Source organism: Phlebotomus papatasi, chromosome 3 (genome assembly GCF_024763615.1).
Source record: "Phlebotomus papatasi isolate M1 chromosome 3, Ppap_2.1, whole genome shotgun sequence".
In the NCBI taxonomy this organism is placed as follows: domain Eukaryota; kingdom Metazoa; phylum Arthropoda; class Insecta; order Diptera; family Psychodidae; genus Phlebotomus; species Phlebotomus papatasi.
Genome location: NC_077224.1, coordinates 46,585,179 through 46,602,705, shown reverse-complemented (window position 1 = coordinate 46,602,705; position 17,527 = coordinate 46,585,179). Strand labels below are relative to the sequence as shown.

General features: G+C 31.8%; 1 protein-coding gene across 2 annotated transcripts in view; it reads right to left on the bottom strand.

Moving 5' to 3' along the window:
• The window catches only part of LOC129808006 (neuropilin and tolloid-like protein 1), a 176,884-nt gene that overhangs the window by 33,465 nt on the left and 125,892 nt on the right, over nucleotides 1-17,527 (bottom strand). For both annotated transcript variants that reach the window (XM_055857640.1, XM_055857639.1), the window contains exons 8-10: nucleotides 16,337-16,482; nucleotides 16,117-16,226; nucleotides 15,907-16,038 (exon numbers count right to left, since the gene is read on the bottom strand). In XM_055857640.1, coding sequence (XP_055713615.1) covers nucleotides 15,907-16,038; nucleotides 16,117-16,226; nucleotides 16,337-16,482 — 388 coding nt within the window. The remainder of the gene's footprint in view (nucleotides 1-15,906; nucleotides 16,039-16,116; nucleotides 16,227-16,336; nucleotides 16,483-17,527) is intronic.

Sequence of the window (17,527 nt, the reverse complement as noted above, 5' to 3'; positions counted from 1 at the left end):
TAAAATTATCACACACTGGTAAAAATAAAAGGGTCAGATTGACCCTTTTCAAAAGGATGGATCGTATTTGACCCTTTGAAAGGTTCACTTTTGTATCTCTTGAAATTTAGTATGCACATTTATCACGAATAATCATGTTTTATTGTAAACTTATTACTGATATCATGTTTCTCTCATCTGAGCGAACACCAAAGATCACTTTTTCATTGTTTTTTTATTCGTTTATTCCGGAAATAAATAGATGTCAAAACCGTGACCCTTTCGAAGGGTACCTGGTGACCCTTTCAAAGAGTCAAATATGATCCATCCTTTGGAAAAGGGTCAATTTGACCCTTTTATTTTTACCAGTGGCATTTTAATTCGCTTTATTACGGGCTCTACTTTTATAGGACAGCGTTTTCTCTAACTGAACGAGAAAAAAGCTTTTCAAGTTATTTTCCAAAGGCTATTTTTGACAAGAAAATTCTATTCAACCATTTTGAAAAGGCGAAAATGGCGAATTGGGCGAGATGAATTTGACGAAATCTGGCGAAGAGTTGTCGAGCAAATGTCACTTAACATTAAACCTACCGACCGTTTTTGGTAGTTTTTCGGTCAAATGACAAACCGCGGTAGGGTAGAATACTCAACAAATATGTCTTGGAAAAGAGCAAAATATTAAAATTTAAACACTCAAAAATATATTACATGCATTTAGAAATTTATAAAGTTTGATAGTGGCATTGTACCGTTTAAATATATGTTAATTTTAAACCGGTCAATTTAACCGGGTCATGGTAGGTTTAGTGTTAAGTGCAGAATAAAAACAGCAAAAAAATACTGTAAAGAAGTGTTTTGTGTTTTTTTAAACTAAGTTTTTTAAACTTTACAGAATTTTTGGCTTCCTGAATTGGGCTGTGCGTATTACTTAATCTTTTCGATTTTTTTTATAATCATCACTGTCTGAAACAACAAGCGGTGACACATCGTCGGTTGTGTCTACCTTTGTCGTATCTGCATTTGTTTTGTATTTGCATTCGGTGTAAGCCACAATACAGACGTCCCCTCTTACGTAAAAAACTGACACAAAAGAAATGCAGATACGACAGAGGTAGAGGCAACCGTCGACATGCGGCAATGACGTTTCTTTTCGCCGTGAGACATCATAAATTGCTTTGGTTTTTGCTACTTTTTGCCCCATACCTTTTGTTACTTTTTACCCCAAGTGGTAATTTTTTATAAAAAGGTTTCTGGAGAAAAGTATCTTTAGAAAATGTTAAAACGGTTAGCTGCTTCGTATTCAAGGAATCAAATCATGTATGAAATATTTACCAGTTCATCAATTTTGGAAAATAAATAGGTAAAAAATTTGATGTGTGCTGTACGGAAAATATTTGGATCAGTGGATAGAATAGTGTCTCTATAACTGTGAGGTCTCGGGTTCGAGACTAGGAAGCTGAAGATTTTTCAGCTGTTGTATTAGTTTCGAATTCGTCCAGAGAGTGATTGGAAAAGTAATGCCAATGCATTGACAACGAACCGCCTAAAAAAGTTTCGTATGGGAAATAAGCTTCGAGAGAGTTCAGTCGAATACAAATACACATTCACTGCCCAGATCCACAAACCGAGGCTGATCAACGACTCCTTCATATTATCATAGACGAATCATAGGATCGGAAGCTCTGAGCAAAACCAAAAAAGTGTTTTCATCTTAGGGTAACTAACATTTTCACTGGCAATCATCGGAGAGATCCCTCTAAGCCGCTATGGTTTTTATCTTGGATGATGTTGAATTTTGAAATTTTCAAGTTGTGACTTTTTGCCCCAGTCTCCCCTACTTTTACAAAAAACACTCTTCCATGAAGATGAATGGGATTAAATCTACTCAAGGGATTTTTAAACATACTAGCTCTTAACCAAGGTGTGACTCATTCCAATTTTTGCCAACAAGAATTTTTGATTTATTTGAATTTCGCGAAAGAATTCTAGATTTCAGATAGGAAATTTTAGATTTTTTGAGTTTCAAGAAGAAATTTTTGAATTTCTCGGGCTTCGCTAAGCAATTTTTGGTTTTTCGGTTTCAGGAAGTAAATTTTACATTTCTCGGGTTTCGCGGAAGAATTTTTGAGTTTCAGCGTCCCACTTTGGGTTTGCTTAGACTTTACGGAACATTATTTAGAAAATTCAGAAGGGTTTCTCAATATGATTCACCCCTTAACTCAGAAACAAATAAAAACATCATGGTAGTCAAATAATGCCGACTGATCAGTAGATATAAAAGGTTAAAGGCAATGACCCACGTAAAATTCCCTGTGAAAATTTCATCAAGTATAGAATTGACCGACATATTACAGTACCATAACATAAGTTCTTATAATGGAATCTAATGCATAATTCACAATTTTCTGGCACGGAAAATTAAACTCTTTGAAAAAGAGAAGTAGTTGTGCAATTTCCTGTACAAACTTAAATTGTACTCTTCCTTTTTCCATCAAGTATTTCAATTTATTATTTGAAAAGATGTTTAAGTCTTTATCTGTCTGTGGAAACAGAATGTAAGACTTAAAGGAATAATAGGAAATGGGATATAACAGAATAAAAAATTACCATTGATTGGTTGAGATCTGAGTTTAGTTGTGTGTCGGTATCAAATTTATATGCACAAGCATTTATTATGAAAAGCTCAAGAGGGGTTTAAAATGTCGATCATTTAAACCACTATTAATCCTATCATTTCTATCTACTTTTCAATTACGTATTTAAGTCGTATTTATTCGACTTATGCATAACATGAGTGACGCTCTTGATACTATTATTTTGAAATTATGTACAAAGGCTAAATTGTAAATTTATTCCACTATAAATTTTAATAAATTTTAGAAGGAAGGATGGATATATTTTGATTTGATATTTTTCTAAAAGCATTGGTTGATGTTATTTGTTTTACAAAAACTTTGTATAGTATGGGAAGATGGGGTTGTTTCATCCTTAAGTTTTTTTTCTATCTCCTTTATAGAATGGGAATAAAACTTTTTGTTTAAATCCGAAAATTAAAATCAATACCTTCCAATACTTTGGATATTGCAATTGATTTTAAAAAACTATACAAGAACATGAAACTTTTCAAGGATTTCGTATTTCATCCTTCTCTGAATTATTGCAATTATCTAGTGATAATAGTTTTTAAGTGGATAATAGAAATAATGTTTATTTTACTGGATAAATTCTATAAGATGATTCGGAAAATTTTACATTAACACTAAACCTATCAAGCGGTAGGGTAGAATACCCAATAAATTTGTCTGGGAAAAGAGCAAAAGTTAAAATTTAAACGCTGATAAATATATTACATGCATATTTTAAGAAATTCATAAAATTTGATAGTGACATTGTACTGTTTTAATATGTGTTAATTTTAAACCGATCAATTTTACCGGGTCTTGGTAGGTTTAGTGTTAAGCTCTGAAAGTACGAGGAACAGTTTCAGGCATGCTTAAAGTGCTTTTCCTTGTGCCTGAATTAAAGTTACCCTTTTTCATGTTGATTATACCCTTAAAAAGGTGTAAAATTAAGATTAAAAAATGTTGATATATTTTTACACCTATAAAGTGTTAAAGTTATGAGGAAAAAAAGTTAATCGCACCCTCTTTTCTTTCTCAGTGTACATATCTGTTACTAAAAGAATTTTCGACATCGAATTTTCAATGGCCGAAGTTTAAGCAGTCTAGAAGACCTATTCTTTAACCAATTTGCTTAAATTTGTATTTTTTGGAAAGGTCTTGAAATTTTCAATCCGGATTCATCGGTCCCAATCAATAATCAATCAGTAAAGCACTTGTAATTCGTCCGCCTGTCTTTAATATTTCATTTTTATATCTCCGAAAGTTTGCTACCGGGATAGAGGTCAAACGATGAGAGATATTGACTTCCGTTCCTCAGTCACACCGTCCCCAATAAGTTTTATTATCTCAAGTCGTTTTTCATGGTTTTACTCTCGCCCCTCCGTTCTTTCCAAACTCATATTTTTTGTGTATTTCGAAACTGCTCCTACGATTTCTTTTATAATCGGATATGTTTCGACGATAGCCTAGGTGAACATTTCATCGACTTCATACATACCCGTTACCGAAAAAATTTTCGACATCGAATTTAAATGTTATTCAAAGGTTAATAAGTAACTCCAAAATTATTTCAGAACTTAATAGGAACTAAATTTTAAAGGTCTCATTCTTAAAAGAATAAAATTTATTAATAATTATAAAATTTTGAGATGATTTTCTTGTAATTTATGAAGCGATTATATCGACATTTAATCGCCATGAACATGAACAATTCGACTTATCATAATATAAATCTTGTAAATCGAATAAGTCGATTTTTTTGCAAAAATCGTTTTTTTCGCTTTTCAGGTACTCTTTGGCACACTCTAAATATATATGTAAATATTATACCGGAAAGTTAACCCTCTAACGGTGCTTTCTTTAATATGCGAAAAAATGTACTAAAACAATGTTTTCTAGGATAATTATGATCCAATAAAGTCGAAAAAACCATCCATTTTTCAATATCTCTTTTAGTTTAGGCGCTATGTGAGAAAATATAAAAATATTTTAAAACTCTTTTTGCTTCTAAAATTCACATTTTTAGTTTTTTCAATTTTTTTAAATAAAATATACAAAGTAGAATGACATATCTTTCAGTAAAAAATAAATTTATTTTAGTCAGATAACTTTAAATCGGTATTTTTATGGAAATTGGAAATGAGTTTTCTTGCACAAATATTTTTTGTTGCTTTTTCTCTGACCTGTTACACAAAACTGGGAATAGCAACAAAACGAAGAGTCAAAATGAGTTCAAACTTTTAAGAGATGTTTATAAGACTATTACCGAGGACACTATAGCACTTTTAAATAAATAAAACATTTATTGTCACAGTAAATGTGATTTTTGTGAAGACCGCCTGGAGGCGGTCTTACCCGTTAGAGGGTTAGCGTTAGACGGTTAGAGGGTTAATTATTCTCAAAGTTATAGGTGTTTCAAATCTCAAAAATCCTATACTCAGCATGTAAAATCTCAGTTGAAATCGCTCTCCTGTAAAGTCCGCCATTCGTGACTTATTCGTTTTATATTCTGAGCCGCCGTATTATGCGAAAAATATAATTCATCGAGAGCTCTATCGTATGAGTTCGAGCATTCTGCAAAGCTGAGATGTTTTTCCATCTCTTTTTCTTTAGTGCTAAATTTTTCATAAACTTATAAACTCAGTAATAAAGTTTTACGCTATGTCTTTGCACTATAGATAGATCCAAATTCGAAATTCCATTCATATTGATAAGTTTTAATTAAAAATGTCCCCATTTGGATAGGGTTCTGAATAAGGTTTTTATACCCCAAATCCCAGATGTTCAAGAAGCTTGTGAATCATAAGAATGGTTCAACAATTCTTTATGCCCTTATTCACATGGACATAAAGGAGCTTTTGGAATCAAAACAACTCCGTATTCTTGTGAAGTTGAGATGGCCTGTGTGAAGTTTGGGGAGATGAAAGGAAGCATTCACCAGGACAGGAACCATGAATTTACATAGACGCATTAATGAAACAAATGTACATCAGGAGACATTATGGAAAAGCATCTAAAGTGGGGAGTAGAGATAGGACAAGGGATTAAATTAGGCATGCGGAGCTCAACACTTGCTCATAATGGCTGCATTCCATCCTAGGATAATTCTTCATAATCTGCGAACTAAGTTACATATTTATACATATCAATACATAACGTAAATTATAAATTGTATCAGATTCAAATTTGTGCGGATTTAAAAGTATGCATAGGCTGGGAGTGAGAATAGATTCAACAACGGTCGCATTCAGTCGGTAATTATATTGTACAAAGTTTATATTTTTTTAAGCAGAACAGCAAAACTCATCATTCTTCTATTATTATTGTTGTTTGAAAAAAACTTTGTATCTTTCAAAAGTCCAAAACAAAATACAATACGGACTAAGTAAATATCTCTTGATTAAAGCCTTTTGATTTAGAACACACAACACATAATAACATGTACAAATGACTTGGTATAATTCTGTTATCACGTAGGTACCGTACATGCAAAAAATATCTGGTTATAATTACTCTTAACACAACACACAATTTTGTTTTTTAACAAGGATACCCCAGGAATCTGATTCATTAAATAAACCACTCTTTGTAGGAAAAACCACTGAGCTTGGAAAACAGAGAGCGGAAGCGGGAGATTTCCATAAGAAAACAAATTAATAGAGATGTTGTTAATTAAACAAGAAACATCGTAACTTTGTATAAATGCGCCACATCTATAGCAATGGTGTACGAATAACCCAAGTTAAATAATTATACTGTCGATTAATTTCAAGAATTTCCCGAAAAGATTTTTTTGGCCCCACTTCCAACCATGTCCAAAAATCTCCATAGATTAGATATGGTTATTTGTAAATGAATAAAAAAGCAATTTGAGAATTATACCGAGGGATAATTGTAATAAAAAGGTCCATTAAAACCATGATAAACACCATATTAAACGAAATACAAATTTATAATTTACATAGTAAATACTACAGTCCAAGGTATATTTATTGGCTCAAGAGTTAGGGGAAGGTTTTGCAGCTTCGTAATGTTGCAGCTCAGTAAAAGTTGACTTTTTTTCAAGTTATAGGCCATTTCCATTGAAAAAAATTTAGATTTTTGTAGTTATCAATTCACACAAAAGCTCGCAATTAAGCCCAGTTTTGAATTCGAGCATCTCGTTGACGTTTGGTGGTTTTGATTTAGCTTCTTGGAAAAAATGAATGAAAACAAGCGAAACCTTCATGAAATCACTGCTAAAGGATATCTCTAATCGTTGAGTATGCAAATTGAAGCTGGGAAAGAGATAATGAGGGGAAATTATAAGCATTTTCACTTTAAAACAGCAACGATACTTTTTTCTGACGCAATTCTGACACTGCCCGTTTTTACCGTACATCTAAGTTCAGGACATACTGTATCCTACACACAGGGACATTTCATTATTTACAAAATTATTTAAATTTCGTCTAAAAACACCTTCACTGAGAAATGAAAATAAGTTGTCAACCGATTTGGTTAAATTTGGATTTTTTCGAAAGGTCTTGAAATTTCCAATCCGATTGCTCAGTCGCAATTGGTAATCAATCGGTTAAGTACCCGTAAATGACCAGTATTTTTTAAATATTCTTTTTTTCTGCTCATAAACTTGTTACCCAACTGGAGGCGAAACGGTAAGAGATACGAACTTCGGATCTTCGGAGGACCACATCATTAGTTGACCCAAGGAACTTTATTATGGTTTTTGTTTTCCCCCACCCATCTCAATCCTCCAAAACCATGTTTTTTCTTGGCTTTTCTCGATTTTTTTATGGGAATACGCTAGTTCAACATCTCATATTTCCTGATAAACTTGGGAACCTAGGCCTCTTTTCCTGGGCGATATATCATATTCATATACAGTAGACTCTCGCTAATTCGGCTCCTTTAACACCGGGCTACTTTTTAATTCGGGCTGCAGTTAAATTTGAAAAAAACTTCGTTAACATTTTTGAAGTTCAATTATGATTATCGATTGAAGCAAATATGCTCAAATTTGCCATGCTTTATCTCAGTTGTGATTTTATTTTGCATTATTAAGGGGCTTTCATGAAATTCACAGTTAATATGAGCATGTAAACTTAATATGATTATGCAGGTAAACAAAAAATCGTTGTATTTCAAACTATTTGATGCCCGAATTTCTCTCTAATTCGGGTGACATTTCGGTCAAAAATGCCCGAATTTGAGAGAGTCTACTGTAAAATGAGCCAAAAATCGTAATTCCGATGTGGAATATTTTATGCATTTTTTCGCACTTAAAGTGTCTTTTTGAAAAAACAACTATTCCAAGATATAGAGGGTTTATCAGGGCTATTATTTACCTTGAAAATCTTTTGCTCGAAGGGGTCGCTTTTGTAGGCGGAGTAAAATTCATAAAAATTATTAAATTTGCTAGTTCAGGAAAAACGGCTTTGAAGCTTCGTAAAAATATCTGTCAAAATTATTGACCACCGATTTTAAGAATTTCTCACTGGTTTGTGTGACACTGTGTACGCCGCTCTGGATATTTGACCCATCCAGAGATTCCACTGAATTAGTTCACAAGAAAATTAGGATATTAAATAATATTCATGAAAAACTCGAAAAAAACAAGGACTTCTCCATCAAAATAAGACTTCATCAGATGATTTTTGTTTTAATTCTGTCACATCAAACATTAAGCCTGAATCTGCTTATGGTAGGTGTGATTCTTTCATTGCCCATGCAGTGAGTTTTGAGCATTTTTGATCCAATTTATTTTATTTTCAGACGGAACTTTTTACATATTACTTTAAATTAGCCACTGATCATTTTCAGAATGAGTAATGTTCAAAAGATGTTCCGTAAGACCGATTAGAGGTGTTAGAGAAAATCCTAGAATTACAATAGATGTAATTAGTGCTTTCTGATTTGTGCAGTGATGAAATCAGACTGCTTATGGTAGATCTAATTCTTTAATAGCCACGTCGATGCATTTTGAGCATTTCTCAGTCAATTCTCCTTGTTTTAAAGTGGAACTTTCCACAATTCACTTGAAATTACTGGCTGGTCAGGTCATTTTAGAAATCAGTTATGTCCGAAATATATTCTGTAAGACCGATTGGAGGTGTCAGAGAAAATCCGAGGATTACAATAGTTGTGATTATGAGAGACTCATGACCATGTCATATATAAGATTAATATTAAGATTAATACTTTCTGAACTGCGAGAATGCCAACAAAAGATAGCAAATGTTTTATCTTGCCTCTCTCTTGTGTTTCGCTCGAAAACTGACCGAATCACAGTTGGCACGCATGGAAAATTGCTCGAATTGCCTATAATACGATTCAGAAAGTAACGAACAGTAATATCTTACGCTTCGTATTACTCCACTAGAGTGTACTCTGTCTAACACACGTGATATTCCATTTGAAATTTTTCATACTATATACCTCTCTTTCCGGCTTTTCTTAATATTAATATTAATCTTATATGTGATACCACGGTCACGCTTCACAAAGCACTTAACTGACTGTCAAAATGCAGTGCAATTATGATTTTCCAAGTCTCAAAAACATGTGATAAAAAGATAGCATAAAATTAATGTTTTAATGCATGACACCTCTTACAAATAGTGAAAACAAGTAGATGGCAGTTCTATCTAAGCAGTGATGTGCAAATTTTTGTGTCCGGTGTAATGTTTCCGGGGAAAATGAGGTCTACATAGGTGGGCAAAATGTTGTACGAAGCTGAACAAACCAGAATAGCTTCTTAAAAATCGTCACTAAATTTACATTTTCCTATAGAGGATAGTCCAAGGATTTCCAGGAATTTTGTGAAGCGGAATTACGAACCTATTGATTCGGCCTGTGTGGCATTTAGCAAAAAATCTTAAATCTTGGACATCATTTTCCGTACGAAACTGCACAACCTCCCCTTATCACTTAAATTGTTTTTTCTTCAATTTTGCTATCATGAGTTTTTGTAAACGGTTAGCGATTCCTTGATAGAATATGTAATTCAAAGTTTGCTAAACTAGAATCATGGCCAAAAGATACTTGCCTGTAGAAATTTTTGCACAACTGTTTTAAATAGACCTTTTATTACCTGTTGCATAAAATTAACTTTATAGGATAGGATATAGATTTGCGTTTTTATATACAGTGCAGGTGCTTTTAATCAGTATAATTCTATAGACAGGTAAATTCATTTCCTTTTATATCTCAAAACTTTTTTGGGAGAATGAGAAGAAGGGATTTAACCGTCTCTGTGAATATAATTGGGAAACTTTTCTGGGTGAAGGTTCATGGAGATTATAAGATGTTACCTGGATGTATAGAGGGTATGGTACCACATTTTTGGGGAAGGAAGGTGCTGAACAAACACCTCGGGGACATTCAAGAAATACATAAGACCCATAGAACGCTGGACAAAGAAGTACGCTGTTTTTTATGGTGATAATGCAAGGTTAATGTACAAATTCCCAATCTTACATTTCTCTCCCTGAGTATATAACCTTCTCAAGTAGAAAGATTATGGAATTCAATTAAAATTTTATGTATTTCCCCATCAAATGGCATTATCAATATTTCAAGTGATGAAAAGGGAATATTTTCATGACGTTGTGGTTGAAAATTTGTTTAAATATAATAGAGTTAAATGTTTTGACTTTCACCCCAAAAGCACACCCAGAGTAAATGAGTATTTGAAGGAAATGAAATTTACTTGATTCTGTATGCTCCAGGTTTAAATACAACCAAAAAGTTTTTCAACCATGTATAAAGAACTTAGATTGCGTTTCGTTTCATGTAAAACACTGGGAGAGGGGGCGAAAGATCGTGTGAGTTCCTGATGAGTTGCTCTTGCCTCATTTTCACCACCACTTCCCATCACCATACATAAGATTGTACAATATCTGTGTATATATATATATATATTGCAAAATCCCCAAATTCAAACTATAGGAGAAATTTCAAGAGGAAGTCTATCAAGGTCTTCCTCCCATGGGGTTCTGTGTAAGATGTTTAAAGTAAAGCGGATGTTGGACAATTTTGGCTAGAGAAACAGGAAATTCTGTGAGAGTTTGGATCTAGCGCGTGCAACCCCAGAACTATAGTAGAAAACTAATATATTGCCCGAAAGATATAAAGTAAGTGAGAAGGGACGTGAATGTGCAAGAGTGTGGTGACAAAGCTTGATCAAGCACCAACAGAGACTTGCATTGAGTACAGCATAAGTTTGCCCCGCTACGTCCCTATACAGCACTTATATTCAGAGAGCAATATCCTTTTCTGCTACCATTTACCACTATCTAGCAAATTCTCTCCATCTTTGTAGTGCATGTTTATAAAACAGGATCCATTGATTCGATATGAAAAGTGATGACCAAAGTGATTCAAACTTTGCACAATGCGCGAACTAGTAACTTCTTTGCTATTCCTTAAAAATACACTTTGGCCAGAAATTGGAAGGGGAAAGCGCCCTACCTTCGAACGACTCATTTTTCGAAGAATTTATTTTTTGCAATTTGTTTTAAATATATTTGATCCATTATAATGTTATATTTTAATTGCTAGTTCAATGCCTCAAATTTCTAGAAAAAAAGCTATAGGGGGAAGTGGGGCAGCTCTGAAATTGGGATTTTACCAAATTTTAAATAAAATTGACCCTTATCGTTATACAATTTAGGTGCACAAACAGTTTGAGACTAAAGGATTCAAAATTAAATTTTAAAATAACTTTTAGTGTAAGTGTGCCAAATTCCGGCCAGCATGCAATTTCGGCCATATTTTTTGTTCCTCGAATTTCAATGATTTTTTAGTTTTTGCATACTCTAGAGATTATACAATGCAAAAGAATAACATTATGCAAAAAAATAACAAAAAATATCGCTTCGACGAACAAGATGATCTGAAAAAGACATTGGAAGAATTCCGGAAAGGCAGGAACTATGAAAATGAAGGTGGCCGAAATAGGCCACCAAAATTATGTCTACATTTTTATTAATTTTAGAATGTATTAAAAATGAATTTAGAGAAAATAAAGACGATAGACTGTCTACAAGGTTCCAAGAAACACTCCTTATAAAAAAATAACAATTAAATTCAATTTGTATTAAATATATTACGTTTCAAACTTGAGACTTTGGCGCTTGCATGCAACTATGCTGAAATTTGGTACACTTACCCTATCTCATATTTCTAAAGGAAATTAAATTGTGCTTAGGTCCATCTTAGTTTAGAAATACGCGAAAAAATGACGTTTTCAATGTAGCCCCAGCTCAATGTAGCCCCAGCTCCCCGTATAATAACACTTATAATTCGAGACAAACTGCAACTCTTAAACATCTCAACTCTGTACGATAACTTTTAAGGCAATTTTAATCAAAAAAATCAATTATTGAACATTTTATGTAAAAAATTTTGAAAATATTGAAAGTAATAGGCAATATATGTAGTAGGCTTTTCTAATGATGGGTACATCCAAAGAAATTTAATTCAAAATGTAGCATGTTTACTCTGGAGGTTGGACACCAACGTTAAGACGGCAGTGGACGTTGAAAACTACACGGGATCTCATTAAAACGAAACTGTTCTTCGTAAACATCGTTAATGAATAAATTTATCTAACTATCTATCTATTTAAGTAGGTGGTGTTTATATCCAATTAGCTTACAGTTTTTTTTCTGTACAAAATCGTGTTGCTATCACTATATTAAATATTGCTCTTATTCAGATCTAATATATACAAAACATATTTTGACTAATCAGAACGACAAACAGATGTCGAAATAGGCTAAAGTAAGTGCAGAAAACATAGATCGGTCGAGATATTTTCAGTTATAGCTGGAGTTAGGGCCCAAATAAACTCAGACTGATCATCAAGATTTTTATCTTGTAAATGTCGTTTACCTAATCCTTTACTGCTAAATTTTACAGGCTAAATATTCTCGAGGATCAGTCTGAGTTTATTTGGGCCCTAAATCCAGCTATAACTGAAAATATCTTGACCGATCTATGTCTTCTGCACTTACAGTAGCCTATTTCGTTGAAAAATGACCAATTGACATATTTTTACTGGAATAAGATAGAAAGGAAATAGGGTACCTTTAAATTTGGAGCAACTTTGAAATTGGGATTTTTCTCCTATCAAGATCTCACTCACTCTCATTGAAACGTCGAAAACATGTTTACTAAACAAAAGTTATTGTACGTTGGACATAAAGTTTCAAAAATATTTTTCTTTTTTTTTAAATATTATGTAGTTTTTGTTTTTGATATATTTTCTATAGGAACAATTTTATCGTGGATACGCCTTAAGGGGAAATGGTGCACGTTTGAATTAGGGAACTTTTAACAACAGGTCTTTTTGTCCTATTTTTAAATGAAACTGGACTTTACCATGATACAAATTATCATCATAACTAATTGTGGTGCTAGATTACAAGGCGAAGTTCCATTTAAAAATAAGAGAAAAAAGCCATATTGTAAAGGTATTTATATATTTATATATATATATATATATATATATATATATATATATATATATATATATTTATATGTATTTATATATTATATTTTTAATCTTTCAGCGTTAATTCAAAATTTTTGATACATATTTTCTGATAATGATCTTTAATTTTGTTCTCTCGTGTCAAGTTTCTCTAAGCTTTTAATCTAAAATGTACACTTCACAATAATGAGGCTAAAATCGAAATATCAAACTTCATTAATACTTATTTGATTTTAAAGCTGATCGAGGAGAACTTCTAAATTTTTTTAAATACAAAATATACTATATTATTTAATTATATATTATTTTATTAAAGAAAAATATTCTGAAACAATGTAAAAACATCCAAAATATATTTTTTTTGTTTTCCACATTCTTTACTCCAGTCATTCAAAATATGGCACTCTATTTTATATTTTGAAAAAAACAAATGAATTTTAAAAAATTTACGATTTTGATAAATTTTGTCACATGTCTCCCATACTTATTACTTAAAAAATTCTATAACTAGAGCCAGCAAATATTTTCACGAGTTTTATTGCTCCATTTCAGAAGTGACGTATGAAATAGGAGTGTAGAATAGATTCATCGATACTACTTATCGATAAACTATATATTGCTCTCTCTATGGAGTTCGAGCAATAAAAGTGTATATGCGGAAATTCACCACAAGACGATAGACAGAAAGTTTTTGAACACACTTTACAACTTTTTCAACCAAATTGAGCGAGCATTTTAATTTTTATCGATGTTCATCTTTTGTGAAAACATGATTGAAGAGATATAAGAGAGAGAAACGTCTGGCCCTTTTTTTTCGATAATATAAACTTCTATTGAGAGAAACTTTCTGTATGTGCATTAAAACTAAACTTTTCGAATTACATAAAAAAATATAGAGTATGCCGAAATTGTTGAAAGCAAGTGAAAACTTAGAAATAGTGCATTTTCTTCAATTTTATAAAATGTCATAACATAGTATAAAGTATATTGAAAGAAAAATAGTGATTCAATTATATAGTTGTATTTCAAGTATACCTTTTAATTTTTAATAGCCTCTTAAAATATATGAAAGGAAATTAAAATTATTTTAATTAAGGATAAATTATTAATCACATTAAAAAATCTTCATTATCACATTTTCATTTTAAATTGTAAATAAATAGATAATGTGAGTAGCCGCTTTATGAATAAGCCTCACTGAAATACTTTATAGAAATAATGTATTGCAATTAAAATATTTGCTCAATACTAATTTTTAAGCATTTACAATTTACGTACAATTATTTAATCTCAGAACGAAAACTTTTTAGGAGAGCGATTTAAAGTTGGCGATTTCTTATGCTGCTTGTGGAAAATTTTTTGAAAAATAGAATATCTCGGTACCCGTAGGCGAGACCGGGGTAGAATTAGCCACCAAATGAGATTTTTAATTGCGTATAAATTGTACAAAAAATGTTTGTATGAGGCTGATAAGTATTTCAATGAATAGGAAGGGAAGTATTTAGAATAAAGAGTGATTTCCTCAATGTTCTTTCGCAGGCAAACTATAAGATACCACTATCTAATACTATACTTGGCTAATTCTGCCCCGGTCTCCCCTACGAAATTTTCAGCAGTTGGATATCTTGATGCCAATAACAACATGTTTCTTGGAGTAATATAAAGCTAAGTCGACTTAGCATAGTATCACTAAGAAAAAAAAGAGGGTGCGATTAACATTTTTTCCTCAGAACTTTAACACTTTTTAGATGTAAAAAAATATCAACATTTTTTAATGTTAATTTTACACCTTATTAAGGGTAAAATAAACATGAAAAAGGGTACCTTTAACCTCTAATACACCTAAAAAGGGTAATATTTACACCGATTTTGGATCAATTCTGCAGGGTAAAATTAACATTTTCAGAATGTTATTTTAATTTTTCGGATTTCTCTCAGTGATGGAATGGAGCCCACGGTATATTTTGTGTAAGATAATCAAATTTTAGAGTATTTTAATCTAGGCTTTGAAGCTCATAAAAAGTATCGGAGCTTACTTGTGGTTAAAATAAAACCGAAGATATGGGAAGTCAAAGTTAACGAAATTCGAATCGCTGCATCTTCGGTTCCACATTACCTAATTTAATGAGTAAAAGATAAAAATTAAAGGTATCACAAAATTCTAAAACTTGGCGCCAGTCGCAAATATCAATTTCCATAACACGGCACCAGTCTTCCTAGGATCTCGATAAATTTATAACAAATTGTGATATTAGTTTGATACATAATGCTACAGTCCTGAAAAAAAGGTTTACTTATTTTGATTTCTTTTCAATTTTATGTGAAATGAAATAAATTTAGAAAGAAATTCAGTTGGTATAAATTTTGATACTATAAAATTTATTTCTCTATCACTTTGTCACAAACCATTTTTCTCTATCTTTATTAAAAATGTGCTTTTCATGTCTCTTTGCAAAAAGTTGTTTTTGGCAAGAAAAAGTTCCTCGCTTATTTTATTTTGGACAGTATATCGATTTTTAAAATTTTCTACTTGTCACATTTTGCCCCAGGATCCTCAATATACAAATTGGTATAAAGAAATATAAATAAAGCTAGTGTTGTCGGGTTATGTACTATATTTTCAATTTGTGAATTGCGTGTTTAATTCAACTCTACTTTCTTCTATCTCAAGTTACTCTTGTAGAAAGAGTAGTTCAATTTAATCGATTTCAGTAATGGAAGCTAATCACATTATAATATATTCATAGTTACAATCTATATAATCTTCCAATATGCTGCAAAGCAAAGTTTGGGTTGTTAATGGATACTTACCCTAATAATTTTGTGGTCTCGAATCAATTTCCTCAAACAGCTGACCAAAAAGGCAGCAAACATTCCACCCAAGATGAGGACAAAAACAACGATGATAATGACAACATGTTCTGACTGTCCCCCAGTATCTGTCTGTAGACAAATTAAATTAATAGCTTAGTATGTAATTTGCTTGAAGGCAATTTCTCCAATATGGTCAACAATCCTTACAAGACATTCGTCCTCGTCCCATCGAAAGCGACAATTCACTCGACCGTTGCATCTCAATTTGTCCGATATGCAAGTTGCATCTTCACAATCATATTCATCATCTTCGCAAGCTGAGTAAGAGAAATGTTCCATATTATAGAAGGAACAGTGATATAAAATAAGATTGTGTCAATTGTCACCACAATAATAAAGATGTGCTTCAGGTGAAAATTTATCTTACTTTCTCCTGATGGTTTTTCCCGAAATGCCGTAAAGAGAATGGCAAACGTCGAATTTATTGCCGGTGGCTCTGCATAGAATCGAATATGCAGTATGTTCTTGTTCGATGTGACAGAATCAGCAATTGAACCACAGAAATTTTTTATTCTAAAAGAAATTGAAAAGAGAGACAGACACTGAAATTGAAAATTCTGTTATCAATATAGTTATCGTTCAACAAAATAATGGTAATTTCTTTTTTTTTTAGTAAAATTGGACGAAAATTCAAAAACAAAAAAGGTGTTTTGCGATATCAACTAACAAAATAATGTTCATCAATATTCAGCAAAAATTAAATAAAAAAATAGATGAACAAAATAAAATCATATTTTTGGGGGAGCATTGTATAAGCTTCAAAAAATTTAGGTTTGACTTATTTAGTATTAAGCAAAATCTAAAATATAATTTTCGTTGAAATTTAGAAAAAGAAAAATTTAAACTTTGATTTTTCAAGGGTCACATTCAAAACTATAAAATTTGAAAAACTAAAATAGTTTTCTATACTTCATTAAGACTAGAAAGATAATTTTTTGAAACTAAAAAATCGAAAATATCGATTAATTTGTATCTTCTATCATTCTTAAAAGAATGCTAATGTAGTTAAATATTTATATTAGCTACAAAAAGTGCAGTCAATATTAATTTTTTTCAGGATCAACAGTCTATTATCAAAAAGGTTATCATGTCATTCCAGGTTTATCAGAGAATTGGGTGCGTTTGTTTTGTTTGATTTATAGAATTGGTTTATGGGATGAAGAAACTTTAAGAAATCGTCCGAACTCTAAATTTTTTTTTACCATTCAGTTTAGAAAAAACTATAATCTATCTTAAATTCGAGCATTTCGGATCGAAATGTAATACGAATTTCAGAGGAATTCAGGTGTGAAACGGTTTGAAATATAATGAATTCTTGTTTAGTTATACATTGGCCTCAATTCTGGGACCAAGATCAAGAAAATTTCAAGATTTTGGTATTCCGAAATCAAAAAATCAAGATCAAAATGTCAAATCTGTCAAATGTCTTGAAAACATAGACGCAAACCATGTGGATTTCAAGATTTCTAATTTTGAAACCAATATTTCAAGATTCAAAAACGACAAATTACTTTGAATTATCAAGATAGTGAAATTTAGTAAAAACTTGTGTATAAAA